Source organism: Phyllopteryx taeniolatus, chromosome 7 (genome assembly GCF_024500385.1).
Source record: "Phyllopteryx taeniolatus isolate TA_2022b chromosome 7, UOR_Ptae_1.2, whole genome shotgun sequence".
Lineage (NCBI taxonomy): Eukaryota > Metazoa > Chordata > Actinopteri > Syngnathiformes > Syngnathidae > Phyllopteryx > Phyllopteryx taeniolatus.
Genome location: NC_084508.1, coordinates 21891929 through 21915776, shown reverse-complemented (window position 1 = coordinate 21915776; position 23848 = coordinate 21891929). Strand labels below are relative to the sequence as shown.

Genomic DNA, 23848 nt, shown 5'->3' with positions numbered 1-23848 from the left:
AGCACTCATAGCCACTGTCACCGCCACCCCACCGCCCACAACCAGTCCAAAGATATGCGTGTGAATATTGATATTATGTTTAACACAAGCCACAATTCAATTCATTTCATTGATTTCATTGTGAGTTGTACAGATCACAGTTGTTTTTTTGTTTTTTTGCAAAAACATCAGTTGAATGTTTAAAATTCTGGCAAAGCGAAGAAACATTTATGAGATGCAACAAAAACTGTCTGGTAGGCGTGGGGTTGCAATGTCAGCTTGCGCAATCAAAGAAATCAAACTGGCACTATTGCTTTGCCTGTGGTTGGGTTATTGTGAGAAAAACAAGTGCACAAAGGAGCACTATACACTTTACATACAAGAGACATACAGACAATTTATGCAAAAAAAAATAACAAATCTTTTGCTCATTACAATAAACAGCAGGGAACAATGCCTCAACAGGAACTATGGGAGTCAAAGTATACAGGTAAAGTAGGCAGTAATGTAACAGAACAAATACATAAATAAGCTCTCAGAGCCCAGACTTCTGTGTGTCAAGATCTGTGTGTTTGTTGAATTGGTTTTGATTACATTTAGTTTGTCATGTTTTGTCAAGTTTTCCTGTGTCACATGTTTACGTCTTGTCTGCTCGTTTGGGTTTCATTTCCATCTGTTCTCATGAGCCCTGTTCCTTGTGTCTACCAATCAGCTCCCTTCAGCCACTTGTGTCTTGTCCAGGGTGGTATTCCAGCAAGCAGGTTCAAAATGCTCTTAAATCTAATCAGGAGTTCTGACTTGACTTTCCCTGAACTCAAAAACTGGAATCATTCAGATCCAGAACAGCTGATCTGAATTAGTACGCTCACCTTGAGCTAAGCTCATTCACGACCATAACCAAAAGACATCAATGGAGCCCTGATGTGTCGATTCACCATGGAAACTGATAGCATGTCAAATTACGTACTTCCCCCCTTGGAATTTGATGTGCTAAAGTGGCATTTAGTGATATGAAATTACAGTATATTCTGTAAAATAAATAAATAAATAAATAAACAAGTAACACTGCTGCGACAGTGAAGGAAAGAGAAGCAATTGAGGGGCGAGTGAATGTGGAGTTTCAGTGCATTCATTTTCCATCCATCCATTTTCTGAGCCGCTTCTCCTCACTAGGGTCGCGGGAGTGCTGGAGCCTATCCCAGCTATCATTGGGCAGGAGGCGGGGGACACCCTGAACTGGTTGCCAGCCAATCGCAGGGCACATACAAACAAACAACCCTTCGTACTCACATTTACAACTACGGGCAATTTAGAGTTGTCAATCAACCTACCACGCATGTTTTTGGGATGTGGGAGGAAACCGGAGTGCCCGGAGAAAACCCACGCAGGCATGGGGAGAACATGCAAACTCCACACAGGCGGGGCAGGGTATTAAACCCCGCTCCTCAGAACTGTGAGGCAGACTTGATTTGTAGCCCCAAATGTAACAGTCTGTATGAAAATACAATAAATTAAATGTCATATGCATGACATGTGCATATGACATTTACATTGTCACATTTGGAAGCCAAAATGACATCCAATTAGACTGCATGGGGGAGCAAACCTTTTGTGCTCAAGGGCTAAGCTGGATTTTGAAAATGCACAGATGAGCCAGGTCCATCCATCCATCCATCCATTTTCTACCGCTTATCCGAGGTCGGGACGCGGGTGCAGTAGCTTTAGCAGGGACGCCCAGACTTCCCTCTCCCCAGCCACTTCATCCAGCTCTTCCAGGGTGATCCCGAGGCGTTCCCAGGCCAGCTGAGAGACGTAGTCCTGGGTTGTCCCCGGGGTCTCCTTCCGGTGGGACGTGCCCGGAACACCTCACCAGGGAGGCATCCGGGAGGCATCCGAATCAGATGCCCCAGCTACCTCATCTGGATCCTCTCAATGTGGAGTAGCAGCAGCTCTACTCTGAGCACCTCACAGATGACCGAGCTTCTCACCCTATGAGAGCCCGGATACTCTGCGGAGGAAACTAATTTCGGCCGCTTGTATCCGGAAACTTGTTCTTTCAGTCACGACCCACAGCTCATGACCATAGGTGAGGGTAGGAACGTAGATCGACCGGTAAATTGAGAGCTTCGCTTTTCGGCTTAGCTCCTTCTTTACCACAACGGACCGATGCAAAAGTCTGCATCACTGCAGACACTGCACCGATCCGCCTATCGATCTCCCATTCCATTCTTCAGTCACTCGTGAACAAGACCCCAAGATACTTGAACTCCTCCACTTGGAGCAGGATCTCATCCCCGACCTGGAGAGGGCACGCCACCCTTTTCCGACTGATGACAATGGTCTCAGATTTGGAGGTGCTGATTCTCAACCCAGCCGCTTCACACTCGGCTGCGAACCTCTCCAGTGAGACTTGGATATCACGGCTTGATGAAGCCAACAGAACCACATCATCTGCAAAAAGCAGAGGTGAAATTCTGAGGCCACCAAACCGGACCCCCTCTACGCCTCCGCTGCATCTAGAAATTTTGTCCATAAAAGTTATGAACAGAATCGGTGATTAAAGGGCAGCCTTGGCGGAGTCAAACCCTCACCGGAAACGAGTCCGACTTACTGCCGGCAATGCGGACCAAATTCTGACACCGATTCTCCCCACCGACTCACAACATCCAAAGTGGAGGTCAGCAGCGCCCCATCCCCACTATACACAGTTTTGATGGTGCACTGCTTCCCCCTCCTGAGGCGCCGGATGGTGGACCAGAATTTCCTCGAAGCAGTCCGGAAGTCTTTCTCCATGGCCTTACCGAATTCCCAACTTACCCATGCCAGAGTTTCTGCTTCAGCGACCATCAAAGCTGCATTCCGCTTGGCCAGCCGGTACCCATCAGCTGCCTCAGGAGTCCCACAGGCCAAAATAGGACTCCTTCAGCTTTAAGGGATCCCTCACCGTTGGTGTCCACCAACGGGTTCGGGGATTTCCGCCACGACAGGCACCGACCACCTTACGGCCACAGCTCTGGTCGGCCGCCTCACCAATGGAGGCGCGGAACATGGTCCACTCTGACTCTCCCGGAACATAAGCAAAGTTCTGTCGGAGGTGGGAGTTGAAACTCCTTCTGACAGGGGATTCTGCCAGACATCCCCAGCAGACCCTCACGATACGTTTGGGCCTGCCACGTCGGACCGGCATCTTCCCCCACCATCGGAGCCAACTCACCACCCCGTGGTGGGTATTGGATCGTCAAAAGTCCCTGCTTTTGGTCACCGCCCAGCTCACAATGCACCTGACCCCTATGGCCTCTCCAACAGGTGCTGAGCCCATGGGAAGGGGGACCCACATTACCCTTTCGAGCTGTGCCCGGCTGGGCCCCATGGGTGCAGGCCAGGCCACTAGGCGCTCGCCTTCGACCCCTACCTCCGGCCTGGCTTCAGAGACGGGGCCCGGTGACCCGCATCCGGGCAAGGGAAGCCTCAAACCATTATGAGCCAGGTCATTTGTTAAAAAGTTAAAAAATATTTTATTTAATAATAGGATAATATTGCGTTCTTAAAAAATATTGTTTTATTTTCTTTACAATAAGTCAATTAACAAATTACTTAGTAGATAAATGAATAACAAGAAAATAAAAAATAAAAAACGAACAAATTTTAACCAATAAAATTATTCTTTTTCCTTTTAAATGTTATTTCTCATTATTTTATGATTATTAATGAGGAAATTATTGAAATTTTAAAATTGATAAAGTAAAGAAGTAAAAATAAAGTAATAGGGTGGGTGGTGGGTTTTCACATTTCTCTTGGCTTGACTCCTGGCGCCTGCCCCCTTCAACCCACTTTGGGCCCTGCCTACCTCTCCCCTCTCTTGGCGCCCTCGCCCGTCCTTGCTCACGACGGCCGCGTAACATGGGCTCACTTTGGCGGGCTATAACCGTTTTTTGGTGGCTGCTGGCTCCTGTGTTGGGCCCTGTTGGTGGCTGGGGCCCCCTATGCTCTCTGGGGGTGGTGGGGGCGGTCGGGGCGGTGCCGGAGTTGGGATTCGCTGGTTGGGGGGTTGAGGGAGGAGTTGGGTATGGGGGGGCAGTGGTCCAATGCCCGTGCTCCTCCCTTTGGGACTGGTCGGGGCACTTCGGCGCGTGGAGGGTGTTAATTTTACAATAAATAATATTCTCCGGCAACTGAAGTGGTTGCCAGCCAATCGCAGAGTACATAGAAACAAACAACCATTCACACTCACACCTACAGGCAATTTAGAGTCTTCAATCAACCTACCATGCATGTTTCTGGGATGTGGGAGGAAACCGGAGTGCCCGGAGAAAACCCACGCAGGCACGGGAAGAATATGCAAACTCCACACAGGCGGTGCCGGGGATTGAACCCCGGTCCTCAGAACTGTGAGGCAGGTGCTCTAACCAGTCGTCCACCGTGCCGCCATTATAATATAAATTATTACAAAATAGATAACATGGAAAAAAAATACATTTAATCCCATTTTTAGGAAAATCGACTGAATTAATGCAAAAAAAAATTGTGAATCTTAGTAAAGGCTTGTTGGGTCTGATTAAACAATGGAAGGGCCCCCTGCACTTTGGCCACCCCTGAATTAGACTGGTCCCATAAAATGTTTAGATAAATTATTTCTACATCAGTCACTTCCAATCCGGTGGACCTATTTTTCTTACACCGCAATGGTCGTTTCACTGTGACGGTGACTTTTCTCACGAGCGGACACGTGTGCACTAAATTTGCACCAACGTCAGCACAAATCGTGTTGGCCCACTCTTTAATCAAGTCCAAAAACAAAGTGGATGTGTACCAAGAGATTTTATTGCATGTCATGCTTTTTTCTGTGCACAACCTTGAAAAAGATCATGATTACTTTTTCATACAGGATCAGGCACATCCTCAATGCAAATACTATTTGACTGCTGATTGAGCATGATACAAATGTACTTGGCTGGCCAGATAATCTACAGCAACTACTAATGAATGCATTTTTGTTGCATACACCTTTCTGGAAAAACTGTCGAAAGTTGCCTACAAGCTGACAGAATAAGAACACTCTAAGGGTGACGACCACCGGGAAGTTTAAAAATGGTTTCATTCAGTTCGGGATTGCCAAGAAACTTGACAGCTAACAGGAGAAACTTTTCATCCTCAAAGTTCTTCTGGATCTAAAGGAACAAAATGAAAACGGTAGTATCCTTCGCACATGTATTTTCCAAGTATACAAACAAATCCATCCATCCATCCATTTTCTGAGCCGCTTCTCCTCACTAGGGTCGCGGGCGTGCTGGAGCCTATCCCAGCTGTCATCGGGCAGGAGGCGGGGTACACCCTGAACTGGTTGCCAGCCAATCGCAGGGCACAGAGAAACAAACAACCATTCGCACTCACAGTCACACCTACGGGCAATTTTAGAGTCTCCAATTAATGCATGTTTTTGGGATGTGGGAGGAAACCGGAGTGCCCGGAGAAAACCCACGCAGGCACGGGGAGAACATGCAAACTCCACACAGGCGGGGCCAGGGATTGAACCCGGGTCCTCAGAACTGTGAGGCTGACGCTCTAACCAGTCGGCCACCGTGCCGCCACAAACAAATCTACTTCTGCATTAACATTGGAATAAATTTCTATAATGAAGACTTACCATCCAAACTTACTACACAAGTTTACAGTCACTATTTGCTCATTAGTCATTTTTATTTTGGATTTGTTTTTCTTCTTCTGAGTCTTACTTTCATCCATGTGGTTTTCTGACAGAACAGAGAGCACTGAAACAGTGCTCAAACCTGTTAGGACCAAAAGGAAGACAGACCATTATTGTGTAAAATATCAGCATTTAAACCGCCAGATGTTACTCTCGAGGGGCAGTGGAGACCAAAATAGAAATTTGAAATGAAACCGAACTGTATATCTGCCAGATGCTTATACATGAGGATTAGTTTGTGAGCACATATGGCGCTCCATAACGTCGAACCCATGATTGTGTATTTTCAGGTTGATCTACTGTCTCCAAATGGCAAAAAAAATACTATAATAACAGCTTCAAAATGATTTACAACTTTGGATAAACAGAGAAAAGGCAAACCGACTTTGGGCATAAATGCTGCAAATAAATCAAGTTAAAGATCATCTTATTAGCAAACACGACACCTGAATATATACTGTTTAAAACCCCATGTAACTGTTAAGGTTAGGGAGACCCTAAAATGATTGTCTTAGGTTTAAAATTCTACATTTATAAACGGATCTCATTATTGTATTTAAACACGCTGATTTGAATACTGTTCTAGCCTTTTGTAACAATTGTAACAAAAGTTCTAATAAGTTTTAATATTTGTTGTTATGAAGGTTTCATCGACAATTTCATCTAGTGTCGTCTCCCAGAGCCTCATTATCATGGAGCCTGAAGCGAACTCGCAACACGGCAGAACACTCAGCCTTCTGCCAACTGGCCACTCAACTGTTCGAGACAGCTGCTCCACATTTAAGCAATTAGAATGAACAAGAAACTCAACAATAATCAATACACGTCAGTGATATCTCAGCACTTTCTATTATTACCATGATTTGTGATAACCTGAACCTTTGACTCCCCTCCATTTGCCTTTTAATTTCACTTGCCCGGCAGTGCAGAAGGTTCATGCTCATGGCCCCTTTTGGGACACAAAGATTTTGCTTGATGTAATTAATGACTCGTGAGAACTCTTTGAACCCTCTCCTGTGGCTAAAATGTGGTAGGTGCTCTCTGGAAGCACAAATCCGTGATGACTCATGAATGCTGTAGGTTTTGTGGGCCATGCAGTTGAGACAAAGAAAGGAAAATGATTCAAATCACTGCTGCAGGGCTACATATTATATGAAGTTCATTCAAACTGTGTTTTGTTCACTGCATCTATGATATAAATGTGCATCTAGACCTCTACAGCGAGTAAAGGTTGAGAAATGTAATACGTTAGTCTAACTCGGACAAGCGGGGATTGTTGAACTAGAACATGATGGAATTGTTTATGTAAGGCATTATGTTTTCTTGCGTTGTATTTCCTAGAAAGTCAGGTCAACCTCCTTTCAAAGCTAAATTAATACGGAAATGGTGACATTTCTGACTAGGAAATGGAGACCTTTGGTGTGGTTTATTTACTTGTGATGTTCTTTGACTGTTTCAGTCTAATTAAGTCCCCAAAATGCAAAGGAAAAAAGAAAAAAAAAACCTGAAATGCACACTATGTACAATATTGATATGATCATTGACCTAAGGCAATCGGCCAGTTTTTTGTGCCGATTCTGCCCCTTCCCGACCATGCACCTCAAACGCCAGCCAATCTTATATCTTATAGGATTATCTATAAAATTGTCCTTAGGTTTAATGTCTGTTAAGATTGAATTCCTCCTGATTTTAGGGTCCGAAACAGGTCAGGGCTGACAATCTTAAATAATGAATGTGTTCAATATTTACGACCAAAACTCTTCATGTGTGTGGGGAACACAGACTTCTCCCGAGTCATGACTCAGAGAATGGTGATGTAACACAAGACTGACCAACACGGAAATGAAAACAAACATATTTCAACCGATGTCATTTTTTTGGGGAGAAAAGTGGGTTCCCCAGACGGCAAGAAGTATTTTCCAAAGCAAGTTGTTTTTTGAGGCCATTGCCATTTTACAAGGCTCTCAGCTCCAGCAACCTTCAGGAACGCTTGGGAAACATCAGCGCATGTATGGAAATGTTTCTTCTTAATTTTTCTTAGATCACGTGATAACGTGAGATTTCCAGATCGACTGTGAAACAGAATCTTTATGTGTGTGGTGTGCTGTGTTGACTGTGTTGTGTTGACGGAGCACACCACACACATGATGACCAAAACTGTTAAATAGCCAATTTTTTAACTGTGTGTGCAGTCTGTAGCAGATGAAAAATATTTTAAGAGTGGAAAAATGTGTACCAGCCCTAAGCGGCCTTCTTCAGATGTTCTTTAAAATCAATTATTGCTGTGAATATGGAACAATTATCTCATCTATCAATCCATGAATTTATACACCTCTAATAGTGTCCAAGTTTACAGCAGAAGCTGGCAACTATCCCAGCAGACTGGTTGCCTGTCAAAGTTAATCACAGGAAGGCTGTGAATGGGACACAGAGTTTGGATTGAATTAAGGATTTCTTGAAAAATGTGACGAGAAGAGCTCAGAAAATAAGCATGGGCTGATTTAACCCAGATCCTTGGCTATGTAGGCAGATTTGACGAAGACTGATTTGAAGACTGACAACGTACTTAAATTTGCAATATAGAGTTTGAGGCTAATTCCCATGTGGTTCTGTTCAGCTACAATTATTGCCTGTCCATTATTACATTTTATAAGCATATCCGGTCCAGGGTAACTGGGCACTGGAGCCTATGCCAGCCGTGGGCAAAAAGTAGAAAGGTACACCCTGGATTGGTTACCGGTCAATCACAGGGCACAAAAAAGACAAACACTCACATTCACAGCTGAGCCCACGCCTGCTGCATGAAAATCAACTGTATGGAGTACACTACCACTATACTATCAACAACACTATCAATGTACCCTGAACTGAAAACATGGGCAAAAATTCTACATATATGGAAATCTACTAAATTAAGTGTAATATGAGCTGTTAAGTTTGTAATTGTTAATTTCTTTCTTACTTGAGCTACTGTATTTTATGAAAGCAGAGTAGTCAAGCAATTGGCTGGCAAACAGTTTTGTCCATACGTGCCCTGCGTAGCCCTAGCTGGCCACCAGTTCAAGGTGTACACCGCCTCACGCCCAGAGTCAGCTGGAATGGGCTCCAGCTCACCCGCAACCCAAATGTGGATGAATGGACATATTGCATGTATATAGTTGCAACAAAATGTTTGTGAGCCTTTTGGAATTTCTGCATAAATTGGTCAAAAATCTGATTTGATATTCTTACAAGTCACAACAATTGAAGGAAAATATTACAAGAGGTGTTTCATCCACAATTAGCAAAAAGTACTGAAACAGTGAACAGTTGGACATGTGCATTTAAAAGTTCAAACAAGGTTGAATTAAGTTAACCCGTAAAAGTTATAGTAATGCATTTTAGGTTAATCCTGAAATTTAACATGAATATTGCTAACTGCCACAACCCTATCCAGGCTAAGTGGTGTTGACAATGGATGGATATTCCTACCTGATGAGGAGTTTATTTCCCACTTTCATTTTGCCCATGCCACCCTGCACCTTCACTGAAACCTATTGTGTCAGTTCTGTGAAGTTTTTCAGTTATGTGGCAGCTATGAGGTTAGCACAATATAACAAACCCTTCCTCTGCTCCAAATCAATTGACGGGTCTGTAAACAGATTGGCTGGCAACCAGTTCAGGGTGTACCCCGCCTCCTACCCGATGATAGATGGGATAGGCTCCAGCACACCCGCGACCCTTGTGAGGAGAAGCGGCTGGAGCCTATCCCAGCTGTCATCAGGCAGGAGGCGGGGTACACCCTGAACTGGTTACCAGCCAATCCCAGGGCACATACAAACAAACAACCATTCTCACTCACAGTCACAGCTACGGGCAATTTAGAGTCTCCAATTAATGCATGTTTTTGGGATGTGGGAGGAAACCGGAGTGCCCGGAGAAAACCCACGCAGGCACGGGGAGGACATGCAAACTCCACACAGGCGGGGCCGGGGATCGAACCCCGGTCCTCAGAACTGTGAGGCTGACGCTCTAACGAGTCGTCCACCGTGCCGCCTTGAAGCTGTACTAATAATCAAAATGGAAGTGTCCTTAACTTGAATAATTATCTGGACAATCGAGCAGGCTACAACACCACCAAATATCGAGTGCAGGACTTGAGCACATTATCCTCGTTTGTGTGTGGGAAAGGATATTTCCATCACACATCTGCACAAAAAAAGCAGCAAATGTTGAGTTTATGCAGGTGACAAATGCAAACATGCTCAACCTGTGCCTGTTATATCAACAGTCTAATCAGTTTACATTTGATGATGATTTTAGAGTGTGATCGTATCTGTGTATCCTGTTATCTGTTGATGCGATCGCTAATATTTAGGGTAAAATTGATGTGTAGGTTGTAGTAGACCAAGCTTGGATGGCTTTAACATCACATACGAACAGTGAGTGTACAGTGTGTTTAGAACAGTAACGAGACCACCTCTTGCAGCAGGTCTCGGACCCTTAAGGTGATTTGTGTTTACAGTTGTACAAATGAACCACACCAAGGGGGAAAACAAACTAGAGTTCAATTAAAACTGATTAAAGGGTGTTAGTGTGTAAGCTCTCTAAAGCTCAGGTGACAGGCTTCAGTTAAATGCAGTGAAGAGGATTGTGCGTGTTCTGTGACCAGCCTTGCTTCCTCCAAGACCCAATGAAGAAACAATATGCTTTTCCATTGTCGTTCCTTCTCATATTTCTGTGCAATGAATGTGCCCCCTCTGGAGTGTTTCAGTACCAATTTACAAAGGCATCTCAACTGGACCACGCTCAGTGGAGTCCAATAGCTTGACCAGTAGTTGTTGATAAAAAGCTGTGAAAAGGCTCTCAAAACTGTAAACTTAGGTGGAAATCATGGTAAGTTAAAATGGTTTGCTTTGGTTGCATTATTAATTCACAGTCCATCCAGATGTATTTGTTGATCACTGGTTTACAACAAAGATTAGGTTAAGCCTTTGTAGCATATTAAAAAAAAGAGGGAAACAATAGTATCGTTGTCTGTCCATGTTACAGGCTACATCCTGGTCCACAGTGAAAGATGCAAGACAACAGGAACTTGCCAATTTTTATTCTGGGGTAAGGAGAACATTCATCATCATTTCAACCAGGGTCCACCATCATCATGAGTGCAGACAGAATCCTAGCTAGATTTCTAGGCTCTGTGATTATTCATTAGAGATGGCATTTTCTGTGGGATTTTTAAGACCTGATGATCCATGCTTTGTTGGCCAGAGTACAACTCAGTTTGCTGCTTCTTCTTGGTACCGATGAAAGTAGCCAGCAGCACTCAACCTGCAGTCTCTCAGTTTTGAGGTGACTTTGGGAAAAGCTTAGTGCAATTTATTGTTTGGTACCTTGTGTTTCCAGCTAATATTCAGGGAAGCTCTCAGTAATCAGGTGTAACACCAATCCAGACCGCTTTCAAATTGTTTTGTCAAGCTCCATGTTTCTGAATCATATGGAAGTACTGGCTCAACTAAGGTTTGAATGTTTGTTAAAATACTAGGGGAACATTGTGAGGAATGGCCTTAGGCCACCATGCAGAAGTCATAGTTTGAAATGGTTCGCACAAGTTTTATTCAACCCCACACACTTAACAGACAAAAAAAAACAACAACACACTGTCGTCACGGAAATGGAAGAGTGCAGAATCCAAGAATAACAAAAATCCTAACAAAAAAAATAAATTAAAAAATGGTGGACAGAGCCACCGCTGGAGGAAGTTACTAAAAAATATCAATACAAAAAGGCCAAACTCAAAATCACAGAAGTACTTAAAACACAAAAACAACTTTAGTACTTCTCACACACCAAAACTACTTTACAAAACAGAAACACAAAATCACAGTAGTACTTACTCAAACCTTAAGTACCTACTGGAAACAGCGAGAAAGGACGTGACAGGAACAAAGCCAGGAAACTCGAGTATGGCAGATAAGCAAAACGACAGAAAATGGCACCATACCCCAGTATGAGCCACCCTTAAATACACCTAAGATCTAATTACCAGCAGGTGTGACTCAGTGGCTCCGCCCACATCTCCTAGTCAACGTTGCAGGCAGAGAAAGGATGGCATTACCAAACAGAAAACCAAAACACAACACATAACAAACATTACAGTTGTCACACTAACAGCATAATGGATGCTGTGGTATAACTGTGTTATTTTAGTCCTGTCTGACTACCAGTTTTAGGATGTGTTACATTATGTTGCCCAAGTGTTGCTGAGTGGACAAGAAAGGCCATTGTTGCCTTGCGTCATTAATAGAAATTTGCATTGTAAAATACGCCTTGCCGTCTGTTGAGCCCATTGTACATAATACAGCAGATCCGAGTAGAACCACAGCATTGGTTCTACCTTTTGTGTCGGCACCATCACAATTTTTATGATAAATAGTACAGTATAATCTTAGTTTGGAGGGGGCTGGGGGGGGGTCCAGACTCAGTGTTACAGGGGCACTGGCCCTGGTAAACAACTCACCCCCCCCCCCTCCTTTTTTTTTTTTTTAGTTAGCATCCCACTTTCTAAAGAATAACAATAAGAAGCAAGTAGTTAATGGAGTATTATCTTGAATTTATTTTTGTGCTTGTAGTGTTATATTCATCCGCATGTAAAAATTTAGCATTTGAAATTGAGATCAATGGTCCTTACATATATTCCACCACAGATGGGGCTGCAGGGATCCATTTAACCAAGCTGTTGTGTTTGCTGTGATCAACTGGCAGATTTCTCTGCTGGATGTCACCCATTATCATAATAGCAGGCTCAATCATTATTATGAAGAAATGCTCATTCATTAAGGTACTTCAGAACACAATAGCTTTCACTGTGCAATGTTAAATTGGTCATATTAACCACACAGTGTAGTCACTGATGCCGGTGTAGTTGTACATTGGCTTCACTTTGATGCAGGTAGCGTGGCTTCAGTCCAGTCCAGTCCAGGGTGTAGTCTACCTTTCGCCCAAAGTCAGATGTGATAGGCTCCAGCTCCCCATGACCCTGAACACGATAAGCGCTATAGAAAATGAATGAATGAATGGATGGATGGATGGATGGATGGATGGATGGATGGAGATATGACATTGTTTTAAAATCAAAAATTTTTGAACAAAACACAGTGAAATAAAGCATCTTTGTTTGGGCATTGTGTTCATAGCTCATCAGGCAGAATAATGCAGCATGTGCTTCCTTATTTGCTACATTATTAGCATGCAATTATGCCAACAGTTACTCTTAAATCTGCAGCCATGAAAAAAATGGTAAAATGGTTTAAATGACAACAACCTTGTAAAAATACAGTTTTCACATACAGACAGCATTGACAAAATGATCCCTGTTCACACAGCCCTGAAACATTGCAATATGCATGCCGGGGCAGTATTTGGTGATGGCACTACTCCACGCATGCACACATGCAACTACTTTCCTTCACACACACAAACACACACACACTCGCACGCACGCACGCACACACACACACACACACACACACACATCTTTTGACCGTTGGTCTATATGTGACTGGTCCATAAAATGTAATAATTATTTCACTCAGTAAAGTAGCTTCAGCGCTTTAAAGTTACACTTTTCTGGAGAAGCATTGTAAACACAAATGCTGTAAGACTGCTGCGTTCCTCCTTTATTGTTTGGATTGGCTGAACACTTAATATGCCCTCCATTTGAATTAAGTGTTGTTTGAAGAATTTAGACAGAAATGATAATGCTACTGTTTTAAAAACTCTCATCCTGAGGCTCGTTTATAAATGTTTGCGTTTTGAGATTCCAGAAACTGTTATCGGGTAAATAGATGGCCTGTATGACAGTTTCTAACCATTTTTAGATGTAAACAGTCTTTCCCAAATAGTCTTTAAAAAGAAAAACACTGTCTTCTGCTTTCAATATGTTCTTGATTGTTACAGATTTAACATTGTGAGGTCATTTCAGCTTAGCATTGACCTGAGAGAAAATTGCAGGCATTGATTTCACTCTGCCTCTGAATAGAGGATTGTTTTTCGAAGTGTCAAAAGTATATACACGTATCCATTACTGTGAGCACCGAAGGTGTTTATATCATCTGATTTCCTTTTTCTTACTCAGAGTTGAATATTAAAGGCTGACTCTTTCCCCATAGTCTCAATGGAGCACATAACAATACAGAGTCATTGTAATTATACTGTAGCTTTCATGCATGACGAGGTGCGTTGAGCTGATTTGAAAAGATAAAAGGAAAGCAGAACAAATAAAGAAAAATTGACATTTCTACCAACAACCAACCGATGACAAATACCACTGCCTCAAAACACTCATCCCACAAACCCAGAATACACAGTTAAGTCTCTTATTTGTGTTGATGCCACTGTCGAAGGAGCCTCACTTATGCAAATTTGAATCGTGTTTTTGAAAGTCTGAACTTTTCACTCCTCGTCTTCAGTGCTATTTGCTTGACACTATTTGTTGACTCAATTCCAACATGGTGAATGTCCTTTTTAACCTCTGGGAAACAGTTTCCAATGTATGCCTCTGTCTAACCACAGGCCCTCAAATAGAAACAAATATGACCAATGGATGTCCTCAGATAAATAATTACCAAATATAGAGAAAGAAAGCTTCGCACCCAGATATTTACAGGATGAAACCCCTTCCCTGATTGAAAGCCAAATGTAATGCAATACTATGAAAACTAAAGCAAAATATCCCCCTCTAATTTCACCAGAGCTGCTCCCAAAAGTGCAGTTTGATACCTGCAATCTTGTCTCTGTGGTCTGAGACATGTGATTCTAAGATACCATGTGACTACATCGATCCCCTTGGGAAAATAAAACAACTGTGGCTGTGTGAAAGTAGAAAACGGTTTATTCAAGCATGAACTAACGAGGAAATTACATTTGAAGAATATGAAGGTACATCATTACATCTTTAGGAAATCCCTACAATTTCTTGATTTTGACTTGTTTGATTGTTCAGCCTTTCTCCACTTGGCATTTTGGTTTTGGCAGATCTTGTTCCTCAAGAAATAATGTGTCATCTGCGATAATTCATAGGCCTGACGCCAACATGTCACATCTGAGAAATGTATGTCATTTCCATGGTTACGCTTGTTCAGCCTGTAAGGAATTATGTTGACTAAGTCGAAAGGCTTACAGCAGCATAGTGCAGGGGGCTACTGCTCTAAAACAAACTTTGTTAAGTCCCTAGTGTGTGTGAGTGTGTGTGTCTGTGTGCATAAATGTGTAAAGGGGAGCTTTCACTTAAGCAAACTTAAATACCTTAATGAATCACTTCAAACCCCATTGGGATGTATTTTTTTATATGGTGTGTATTTATTATCTTGTAGAGTGTTTACATTTAGATTTTTTTTAGATTAAAAAAGGATGGGGTAATTTATATATATATATATATATATATATATATATATATATATATAGCCAAATTACATTAACACAATGGAACTTCTAAATAGGAATAAATGAATACATAATTGGATAAAGGTTTTGGGATTTATATATCGACTGCATCTCTGGAGCTCAGCCACATGTGTGTGTGCGTGTGTGTGAACAATATTTGAGGGAAATGGCCTTTTGTGCATGTCGAAAAAGTTATAGATCTTTGAGTCCAGTTCACAAAAAATGGGAGCAAAAACAAAAGTGTTGCGTTTATATTTTTGTTCAGTATATATATATGCCTCTTAAATTCTGCGATTGGCTGGCGACCAGTTCAGGGTGTACCCCGCCAACTGCCCAAAGATCAAATCCATCATTTGATAACGCACCAAGTAGCGTGATCAAATAAAGATGTATTTTTATAATAAATATAATGTTAAAAAATACACGTTTTTACATTACTATGCATAATTTGACATTATTTTTGCGTAATAAATTTAAGTAACAAAAAATCTGAAGAGCGGTTCGGGAGCCGAAAGAGCCAGCTCACTACAAAAGAGTCGGTTCTCTAAAGAGAGCCGGAATTCCCATCACTAATAGCAGGGTCCGCTGCGACATTGGTGTACTTTATATGCAGTGAATCGACTGTATTATTTAAAAAAGACCAGCAGACGGACCTGTTTGGGCATGGACATAAGATTAGCGCCGACGGTACAGTAAATTATAACCCTTCAAACAACACGCGGAGCAGCCCAGACGGTTATATTCCTATCTCCTTGTATGATAACTGTGAATGAGAATGAATGAAACAATGTACACCAGCTGCATTTCCTGTACCGCTCTTAAGAATGAAACTAATGCCATTCGCAACAGATTACATTTGCGGGGTCAGGGAGGGATGGAGTGCAATGGCTACTCTGAAGAGACACACTTCAGGTATAAAGAACAATTTAAAATGTGTGTTTAAAATATCAGATTGATTAAAAACAATAATAGTGTTAGTAATGTGGTAATGACAATACAGTAAAACATGGCATGACATTTTTTTTATTTCAACTTCAAGTCTGGACTGTTACCTACTGCGACAGTACATTTAAATACTGGTAGACTTTGCACAAATGACTCACTATACTTTTTTCCCCATAATTTATTTCCTACCGAAACTACTATGAACTGCCCAAACAACATCCAACCATCCATCCATTTTCTGAGCCACTTCTCCTCACTTGGGTTGCGGGCGTGGTGGAGCCTATCCCAGCTATCATCGGGCAGGAGGCGGGGTACACCATGAACTGGTTGCCAGCCAATCGCAGTGCCCAAACAACATAGAAAGGGTAAAGAGAAAAATGTGTGCTGGTTTTCACGTCACAAATATATTATCCTGTATTTTTTCACATCGCAATATACTGTATATTGCAGTTTTTAAAAAAAAATCACAATGTAATTTTTTTCCAATATCATGTAGCCCTACATTTCTTGAGACAAAAAATCCGGCAGTAATAAGGCCTGGATGTGAGTGAATATATGGCTACAAAGTCAGCCCAAAAATGTATACACACATCAGGAAAAGGAAAACGTGCATAAATATTTTATTATCAAATTTATTCAGACATCACGAGATTAATACAAGTTACCTTTGGCCTCTACAATTACAAGAGGTGCTCAAAGCGGTGGCCATTAGCTTCCAGACACTTATGTGTACGCCAAACTACTGCTTGGGTAACATTGCCCAAAGTGCCCAATGGGAATGCTGCACATGTATATTCGATTTCTTGTCTCAGGGCCACCACTGTTGTCAGTTTACTGCGATGCACAACATATTTTAGTGTCCCCAATAAGTAAAAGTTTGGAGGTGTTAGATCAGAAGAACGTGCAGGGTACTTGACTCCACCTCTTTGTCCTAGCCAGTATCAAGCGTCAACGTCACCCAAGCAGTACATTGTAAAAAAAGAAATAATGGGTGATCTTAAAAATTCAAGGCAACAAACTTCCATCCATCCATCCATTTTCTGAGCCGCTTCTCCTCACTAGGGTCGCGGGCGTGCTGGAGCCTATCCCAGCTATCATCGGGCAGGAGGCAGGGTACACCCTGAACTGGTTGCCAGCCAATCGCAGGGCACATACAAACTAACAACCATTCGCACTCACATTCACACCTATGGGCAATTTAGAGTTTTCAATTGACCTACCATGCATGTTTTTGGGATGTGGGAGGAAACCGGAGTGCCCAGAGAAAACCCACGCAGGCACGGGGAGAACATGCAAACTCCACACAGGTGGAGCCGGGGATTGAACCCGGGTCCTCAGAACTGTGAGGCTGACGCTCTAACCAGTCGTCCACCGTGCCACCGCAACAAACTTTGATAACATTTTAAACTGGGAAATTAAACGAAAGATTGTATATTTTGCTTTTGTTTGCAAAACTCTGAATTTGGATTTTTCCCAACTCAACAATTAGTTATACTAATTTATCATTTTAAATTGTGATAACATTTAATCCTTACTTTTACTAATGCTCCTGTAAATTTGGCTAATTTATAATTATACATTGTCATCCCTTTTAATAAATACTACCAATAACGCCCCTGTAAATTGTGCTAATTTATAATTTTACACTGCAATAACTTCTAATCCATACTTCTACTAACTCTCCTATAAATTGTGCTAACCTATAATTTTATACTCCAACTGCCTCTTTTCTTATATGTATAATTATGTATTGTAGCTGAAATCTTACAGAATCCACTTTCATTTGGTTAAGTTAGTATAACAATACTTTTAGAGCAATTTAAATTACACACTGCAATAGGTAATGCAACTCAACTTTTATCATGTAGAAACAAGAAATTGAAATTAAATGTATAATTAATTACACCTGCAACATACACATTCAAAACCGTTTTATTTAAAATTTACCAGCATCAAATCCCATCCAACAGGGAAGTAAGTTAAGAAACGAATGAGACCCAACTGTCCCAGTCCGAGCAGTTAACTTGTGCTACATTGTACTGTATACTGCAAGTTCCATGAAAACTTTCTCAACAGTTTCAAATGTGTACCTGAGATCTTTAGGGTACTGAAGGATTAAAGCATAGATTAGCCTGAAGAACAAAAGCAGTTGACAGGTCAGGGAGCTCTTGAAGGGCAATCTCTTCTTCCACAACAGCAACACTCAGAACACTTTTAAGAGCTGCACGGTCATCCTCCTCCAACACAGGATACCCACAATTATGCCCCTATGTCTGCTCCCCTCATGGGTCAGTGTTCTTGTGTTGACAGATAGGAAAATAACAAACACACAAATGGCAGGTCAACCTGCAAGATATGGTTATAAAAAGAATACGGGTAAACAGAATGAGCTATTATTCTAAAACAGTGGTTCTTAACCTGGGTTCGATCATACCCCAGGGGTTCGGTGAGGCAATCGCTGGGGTTAAACGCAGGACTCGACACACACTGTATGCGCGTGCGTGCATGTACCCGTAAAATCCTTTTTAGACTACATTTTGAATGCCGTGTTCATGCCGTTCAAAACGAAATGCTGCGTCAAGGTGGGTGTTTACCATTGTGGCGCTGCGCCTCAGTTGAAATGTTTTGTTTTTTTTAAACTCTTTTACATTTCAACAATCCACTTGAGTTCAGAAGCATTGCTGTGGCATCAGACACTGCACCCAATGATAAAAAAAAGAGCCCAAATAACGTATTACCTATGAATCCTTTTCGAGAATTGTAGAAATAACATAAAAGGAACAGATTTTGTTGTGAATTTTCACAACAAAGTCCGTTCCTCTGACATGAGAGCGGCACTTACCAAGGAGAATGGCAACAGCAAAATTCACATTCACTTCCAGTAAATTTTCATCAAATTGAATTTGAAATTCAAGTTTTGTTTGTTTTTGTTCTTTTAACACAATGATTTTGTGTGCAACTGATGTTTGGTTGATTTTGTGCATGACCTGGATGACTGAGAATGTACACAGACAATAAAATATATACCTGTTTTGAATTTGAAACATAAAATACCACAATACCTGCATGTCAGAAGATAACATGTCCTGTTTGAATGGTGTGGTGGCACGGTGAGCGACTGGTTAGATCATCTGCCTCACAGTTCTGAGGACTGGGGTTCAATTCCCGGGCCTCCCTGTGTGGAGTTTGCATGTTCTCCCCGTGCCTGCGTGGGTTTTCTCCGGGCACTGCGGTTTCCTCCCACATCCCAAAAAAATGCATGCTAGGTTAATTGACAACTCTAAATTGCCCGTAGGTGTGAATGTGAGTACGAATGGTTGGTTGTTTGTATGTGCCCTGCGATTGGCTGGCAACCAGTTCAGGGTGTACCCCGCCTCCTGACTGACGATAGCTGGGATACGCTCCGGCACGCACGACCCTAGTGAGGAGAAGCGGCTCAGAAAATGGATGGATGGATGGATGTTTGAATGGTACTGTAACTTGCCCTAAGCTTGCGTCTAACTGTTGCAGCGCCGTTAGCATCAGTTAGCCACTACACTTATCACTGATGACTGAGAAGCTGTTTGTGTTTAAATGTTGAAAATGCCTCGGTCGCCATTATTGTACAACATATTACACAACACTAGAACAGCAAGAATACAATTCACATATTATTGTAACTGAATGAAAGCTTGGTGAAAACTTACTTGCGTGGACTCCAGCTCAAGGCAGCAGCACATCCAAAATGAGACTTGAAGTGCCAAGGGCCAACTCGTAAAGTTGTCTTTCCCGCATTTCACAACAAGAAATAAGAGTTTATAGAAACATTGTCCATTGTATTGAACCCCAATCTACAGATATAAGTAAAAACAAGTCAGCCAGTTGTTTTACAGCAAACAACTTGCTTGTTTTGTTGTGCTAACTAAAATTGTTCACTTAAATGTCAATAACTTATATTTTTAAGTTTTTTCCAATTTAAATGACTGTTTTGGGATTTTTTTGCCATAAAATAAAAAGTTGTGTTGTCTTTTACAGTGTAATTTGACGTACACGTAAATGTTTGGAAGCTAATGGCCACTGCTTTGAGCACCTTTTGTAATTGTAGAAACCAAAGATAACTTGTATTAATCGCGTGATTCATCCATCCATTTTCTGAGCCGCAATGTAGAGTCTCCAATTAATGCATGTTTTTGGGATGTGGGAGGAAACCGGAGTGCCCGGAGAAAACCCACGCAGGCACGGGGAGAACATGCAAACTCCAAAAAGGCGGGACCGGGGATTGAACCCGTGTCCTCAGAACTGTGAGGCTGACGCTCTAACCAGTCAGGCACCGTGCCGCCTGATGTCGTAATACATTTGGTATTCAAATATTTATTTGTTAGTTTTCCTTATGTGTGTATCAGAGGCGTGCAGTGGGTGCCCTATCAAAAGCACTGACCTGCATTTACAACTAATGCCTGGATCAGGATTTTAGCCCCGATATTGGCTCGATTAGCTTTCACGGGTGATTTTCCAGATGGGGCCCGACATATTTTGTTGGGAACAACAAAACTTCTTGTAGTGTGACATAATCCACGACCAACGATTTGACCCCACGATAGCCATACGACACCAAAATGAAAAGTCTAGCTTGTTTGATTTTTTGGGATATCTTTCGTGTGACATATCAACGACAACTCTCCGACAGCGCACCTTGACGTCGACCAATAGGATTGCGTATTGTGACTGGCGCTTCATCTCCTGTGCTTGCCGTTGCCAACATATTTGGTCGCTGTTGTCAAGATTTATTGAAGCGCACAAACCAATGTTTACCTTTAGAGCATTAGTGCTAGCACTAGCTTGCTAGGCTACATAACATTTTGTTGCCTGCTTGCGAGCCGTATTGTATTAAAAGTACGTGAACATACCTCAAGCTCTTCTTGATTGGACAGCTTACTCCCGAGCACCGGTGACGACACCACGCTTTTCCTCTTTTTGTTCTTCCCCCCCCCCCAACACAATACATTTGGGTAAGCCAATGTTGTTATCGTCGCCATGGTAATAGGTGTATCCAGTCGCGTTTACCCGTGGCACGTTTTCTGGTTCCGCCTCTCCGACAGTGTTTGATCTGACAAGATAATGCCCAGTGATCGTAAAAGACAGGATATCAGAATAAATGTCGTATTGTGTTGCCACTGTCCGCCCAAGATACGGCAAGATTTTATGGCAGTAAACTGACATACTGCAATCGTGAAAGATTAAATTTGTCTTGTAGTCTGATAACTCAAGAATGCTGGCCGATGCCAAGGGAATAAAGTAAAGAAGAGGTCAAGATTTGGCTGCTGAGTGAAGGCCCATGTCCGAAATGCACCACCCGCCATTTTTTTGGGCTGACTCTGTATATACAGTGCTGGGAAATGTTTTGCCTCCGTTCAAAATTCTTATATTTTTGCATAGTTTTCCCACTTTTTTTCTTTATTGGCAATTTTTTTTTTCGTCATACAAAACCACATGTGAATGAAAGAGTGCAAAATACATTTTCAAGTAAAACCATATGTACTTAATAACGAGTCTTATACTTACACACACATATATATTTGTGTAAAAGACAAAAAGAAACAGGAGGGGAATAAAAAGCCTCAACAGAAAAAAAATATTAAAAACAGGATGATGGTGATATCTGACGGTGATGTATCTCACCATCAGTATCAACTCCATTTCCACCAAAGGCTCACCTCTCTTTTTCTCTGATAGCAATAAATAATAGGGGTGGTTCTCCAGTCGATATCTTTAATTGCTCCTGGGTTGTATCAATACCTGGCGGTCTCGCTGCTCCATCACCAGCCACTGGGAACGGGGTTGCCTGGGAAACGGCCGCATGGCAACAGGATCAGAGCCTGGGGGTTGTCTGCTTCTAGCTCTGCTCCCATTTTAAACCGCCTTTCCTCGCTAGATGGTGTTCAAGCCACTGGAGAGTACACTTCCTCGCACAGTGAGCTCGCAGCATCGAACGAGCCTGGGACATCTCAACGCTCGTCCATAGCCGGCTGCGTGGAGCGTGGAAATAAAGGGTTTCTCCTCATTTTCGCCCTACATTCAGGCAGACTTGGGAAAAAGCGGCGACCACGTCCAGTTGTGACGGACATAATGAGTGCGCTGTCGGATGCTCGTGTTTCTGGTCAGTGGCTATGTGCGATCTTCCTCAGCCTGGGCTGCTTCCTACCGTCGTGCTTGCCCGCGGGACAAACTGTGGACTATTCCTCCGTGGAAAGTGTGGTCAGCAGGCAAGGCGACACGGCTTTACTCAGGTAAAAACAACAACAACAACAACAAAAACTTCACTTTTCGGTGCTCACTCGAGTTCCGCATAGCTTGGACACACACCTATACGTCAAACCAGTGCTTTTAAACACCCGAAAGAGGGCTTTTGTCACCCCAAGAAATGACACAATGGGGTGCTGTTTTTTTCTTTGGGGGTGCGCCGACTGCGCTGCCCGCTAACAAGACGCTTGAGCCCGCGACAAGTGTAAGCTAGCTCGGCTCGTTAGCACCACCGAAGTTTTAACACACGTTTACTTTTCTCCGGAGGACTGAACAACATGGTCGACGCCATACTCCATGTGATTGTTTCGAGAGTTTCTCACCGCATCGTTAGACGTGGTAGTTAAGACCAATGTCGAGCATCGTCTCTGCATGAATATGTTTAAGAGACTAATAAGACTCTTCTTTGTAACGTAATAGAATGCAAGAAAATGCAACTGTGTTTTATGCCAATTTGGGGGACGGTACAGTGTGATGTCGCAGTTTTAAATACGAGGCACAAGAATGGTTGTGTGGTCTGCATGACTCGCTGTCTCCCCCCTCCCTCCTCAATCCCGAGTTCACCCCCTTCCATCACTTGGGCGACATGCAAGCTGCACAGGTAGCTTTCCTTATGGTATAATACTGTTTGCTATGGGTGTGGTTTGACCCTAAAAAACACATACTGACTATTAGAGATGTAAAGAAAAAAAATCTAAACATTGCCTTGAGTTTAATCATTTTGAAGATATCATGGATACTCCACACTCAAACATCTATCCGATAGGAGGCTGTTCAATCTATGAGTTGTTTGAATTTGAAATAATATTAACATAAATGTTTAAGTGATTTCATTATAGAGTAGCTGTCTGTGCAATTGCAAAAACAGGCGATGATTGTCCATAGGAAACCTTAAAATATGTAGTAAACCTTTGACAAACCCTTGACAAAAAAATCTTCCAAAATGGAAAAAAAGAAAGAAAATTGAAATGCAGACTAGGAGAGTAGAAGCTAATGATTTCACCTGATTAATTTAGTTTTGAATTCTGAGATGTTCAACCACTATAACTTGTTTTGGGAGTCCACTGTATCGAAAATACTAGATATGCAGCAGCTCCGGGGATCAATAGGGCTTATGCACAAGCAACTTTCGCATTTGGCAAAACAGGTAGAAGCACTTCCTTCTGGTTCAGGTGAATCTCTGTGTCAGGAGACCGGGACAAACCAACTGTAGAAATATTAGGCATCTATACCACAGGTGCGGCACGTTGTCCGACTGGTTTGAGCGTCAGCCTCGCAGTTCTGAGGACCCGGGTTCAATCCCCGGTCCCGCCTGTGTGGAGTTTGCATGTTCTCCCCGTGCCTGCGTGGGTTTTCTCCGGGCACTCCGGTTTCCTCCCACATCCCAAAGACATGCATTAATTGGAGACTCTAAATTGCCTGTAGGTGTGACTGTGAGTGCGCATGGTTGTCTGTTTGTATGTGCCCTGCGATTGGCTGGCAACCAGTTCAGGGTGTACCCCGCCTCCTGCCCGATGA

General features: G+C 42.5%; 1 protein-coding gene across 5 annotated transcripts in view; it reads left to right on the top strand.

Moving 5' to 3' along the window:
* The first annotated feature begins 21879 nt into the window (after positions 1 to 21879).
* The window catches only part of negr1 (neuronal growth regulator 1), a 254875-nt gene continuing 252906 nt past the window's right edge, over positions 21880 to 23848 (top strand). For 4 of the 5 annotated variants that reach the window (XR_009789358.1, XR_009789357.1, XM_061779295.1 and 1 more), the window contains exon 1: positions 22024 to 22317. Coding sequence is in view for 3 of the 5 variants with exons in the window: in XM_061779295.1 (XP_061635279.1) it covers positions 22157 to 22317 (161 nt within the window). In the remaining 2 variants the exon portion in view is untranslated. Of the gene's footprint in view, positions 22318 to 23848 lie in introns of all 5 variants that reach the window. The other variant, XM_061779296.1, reaches the window with a different exon arrangement.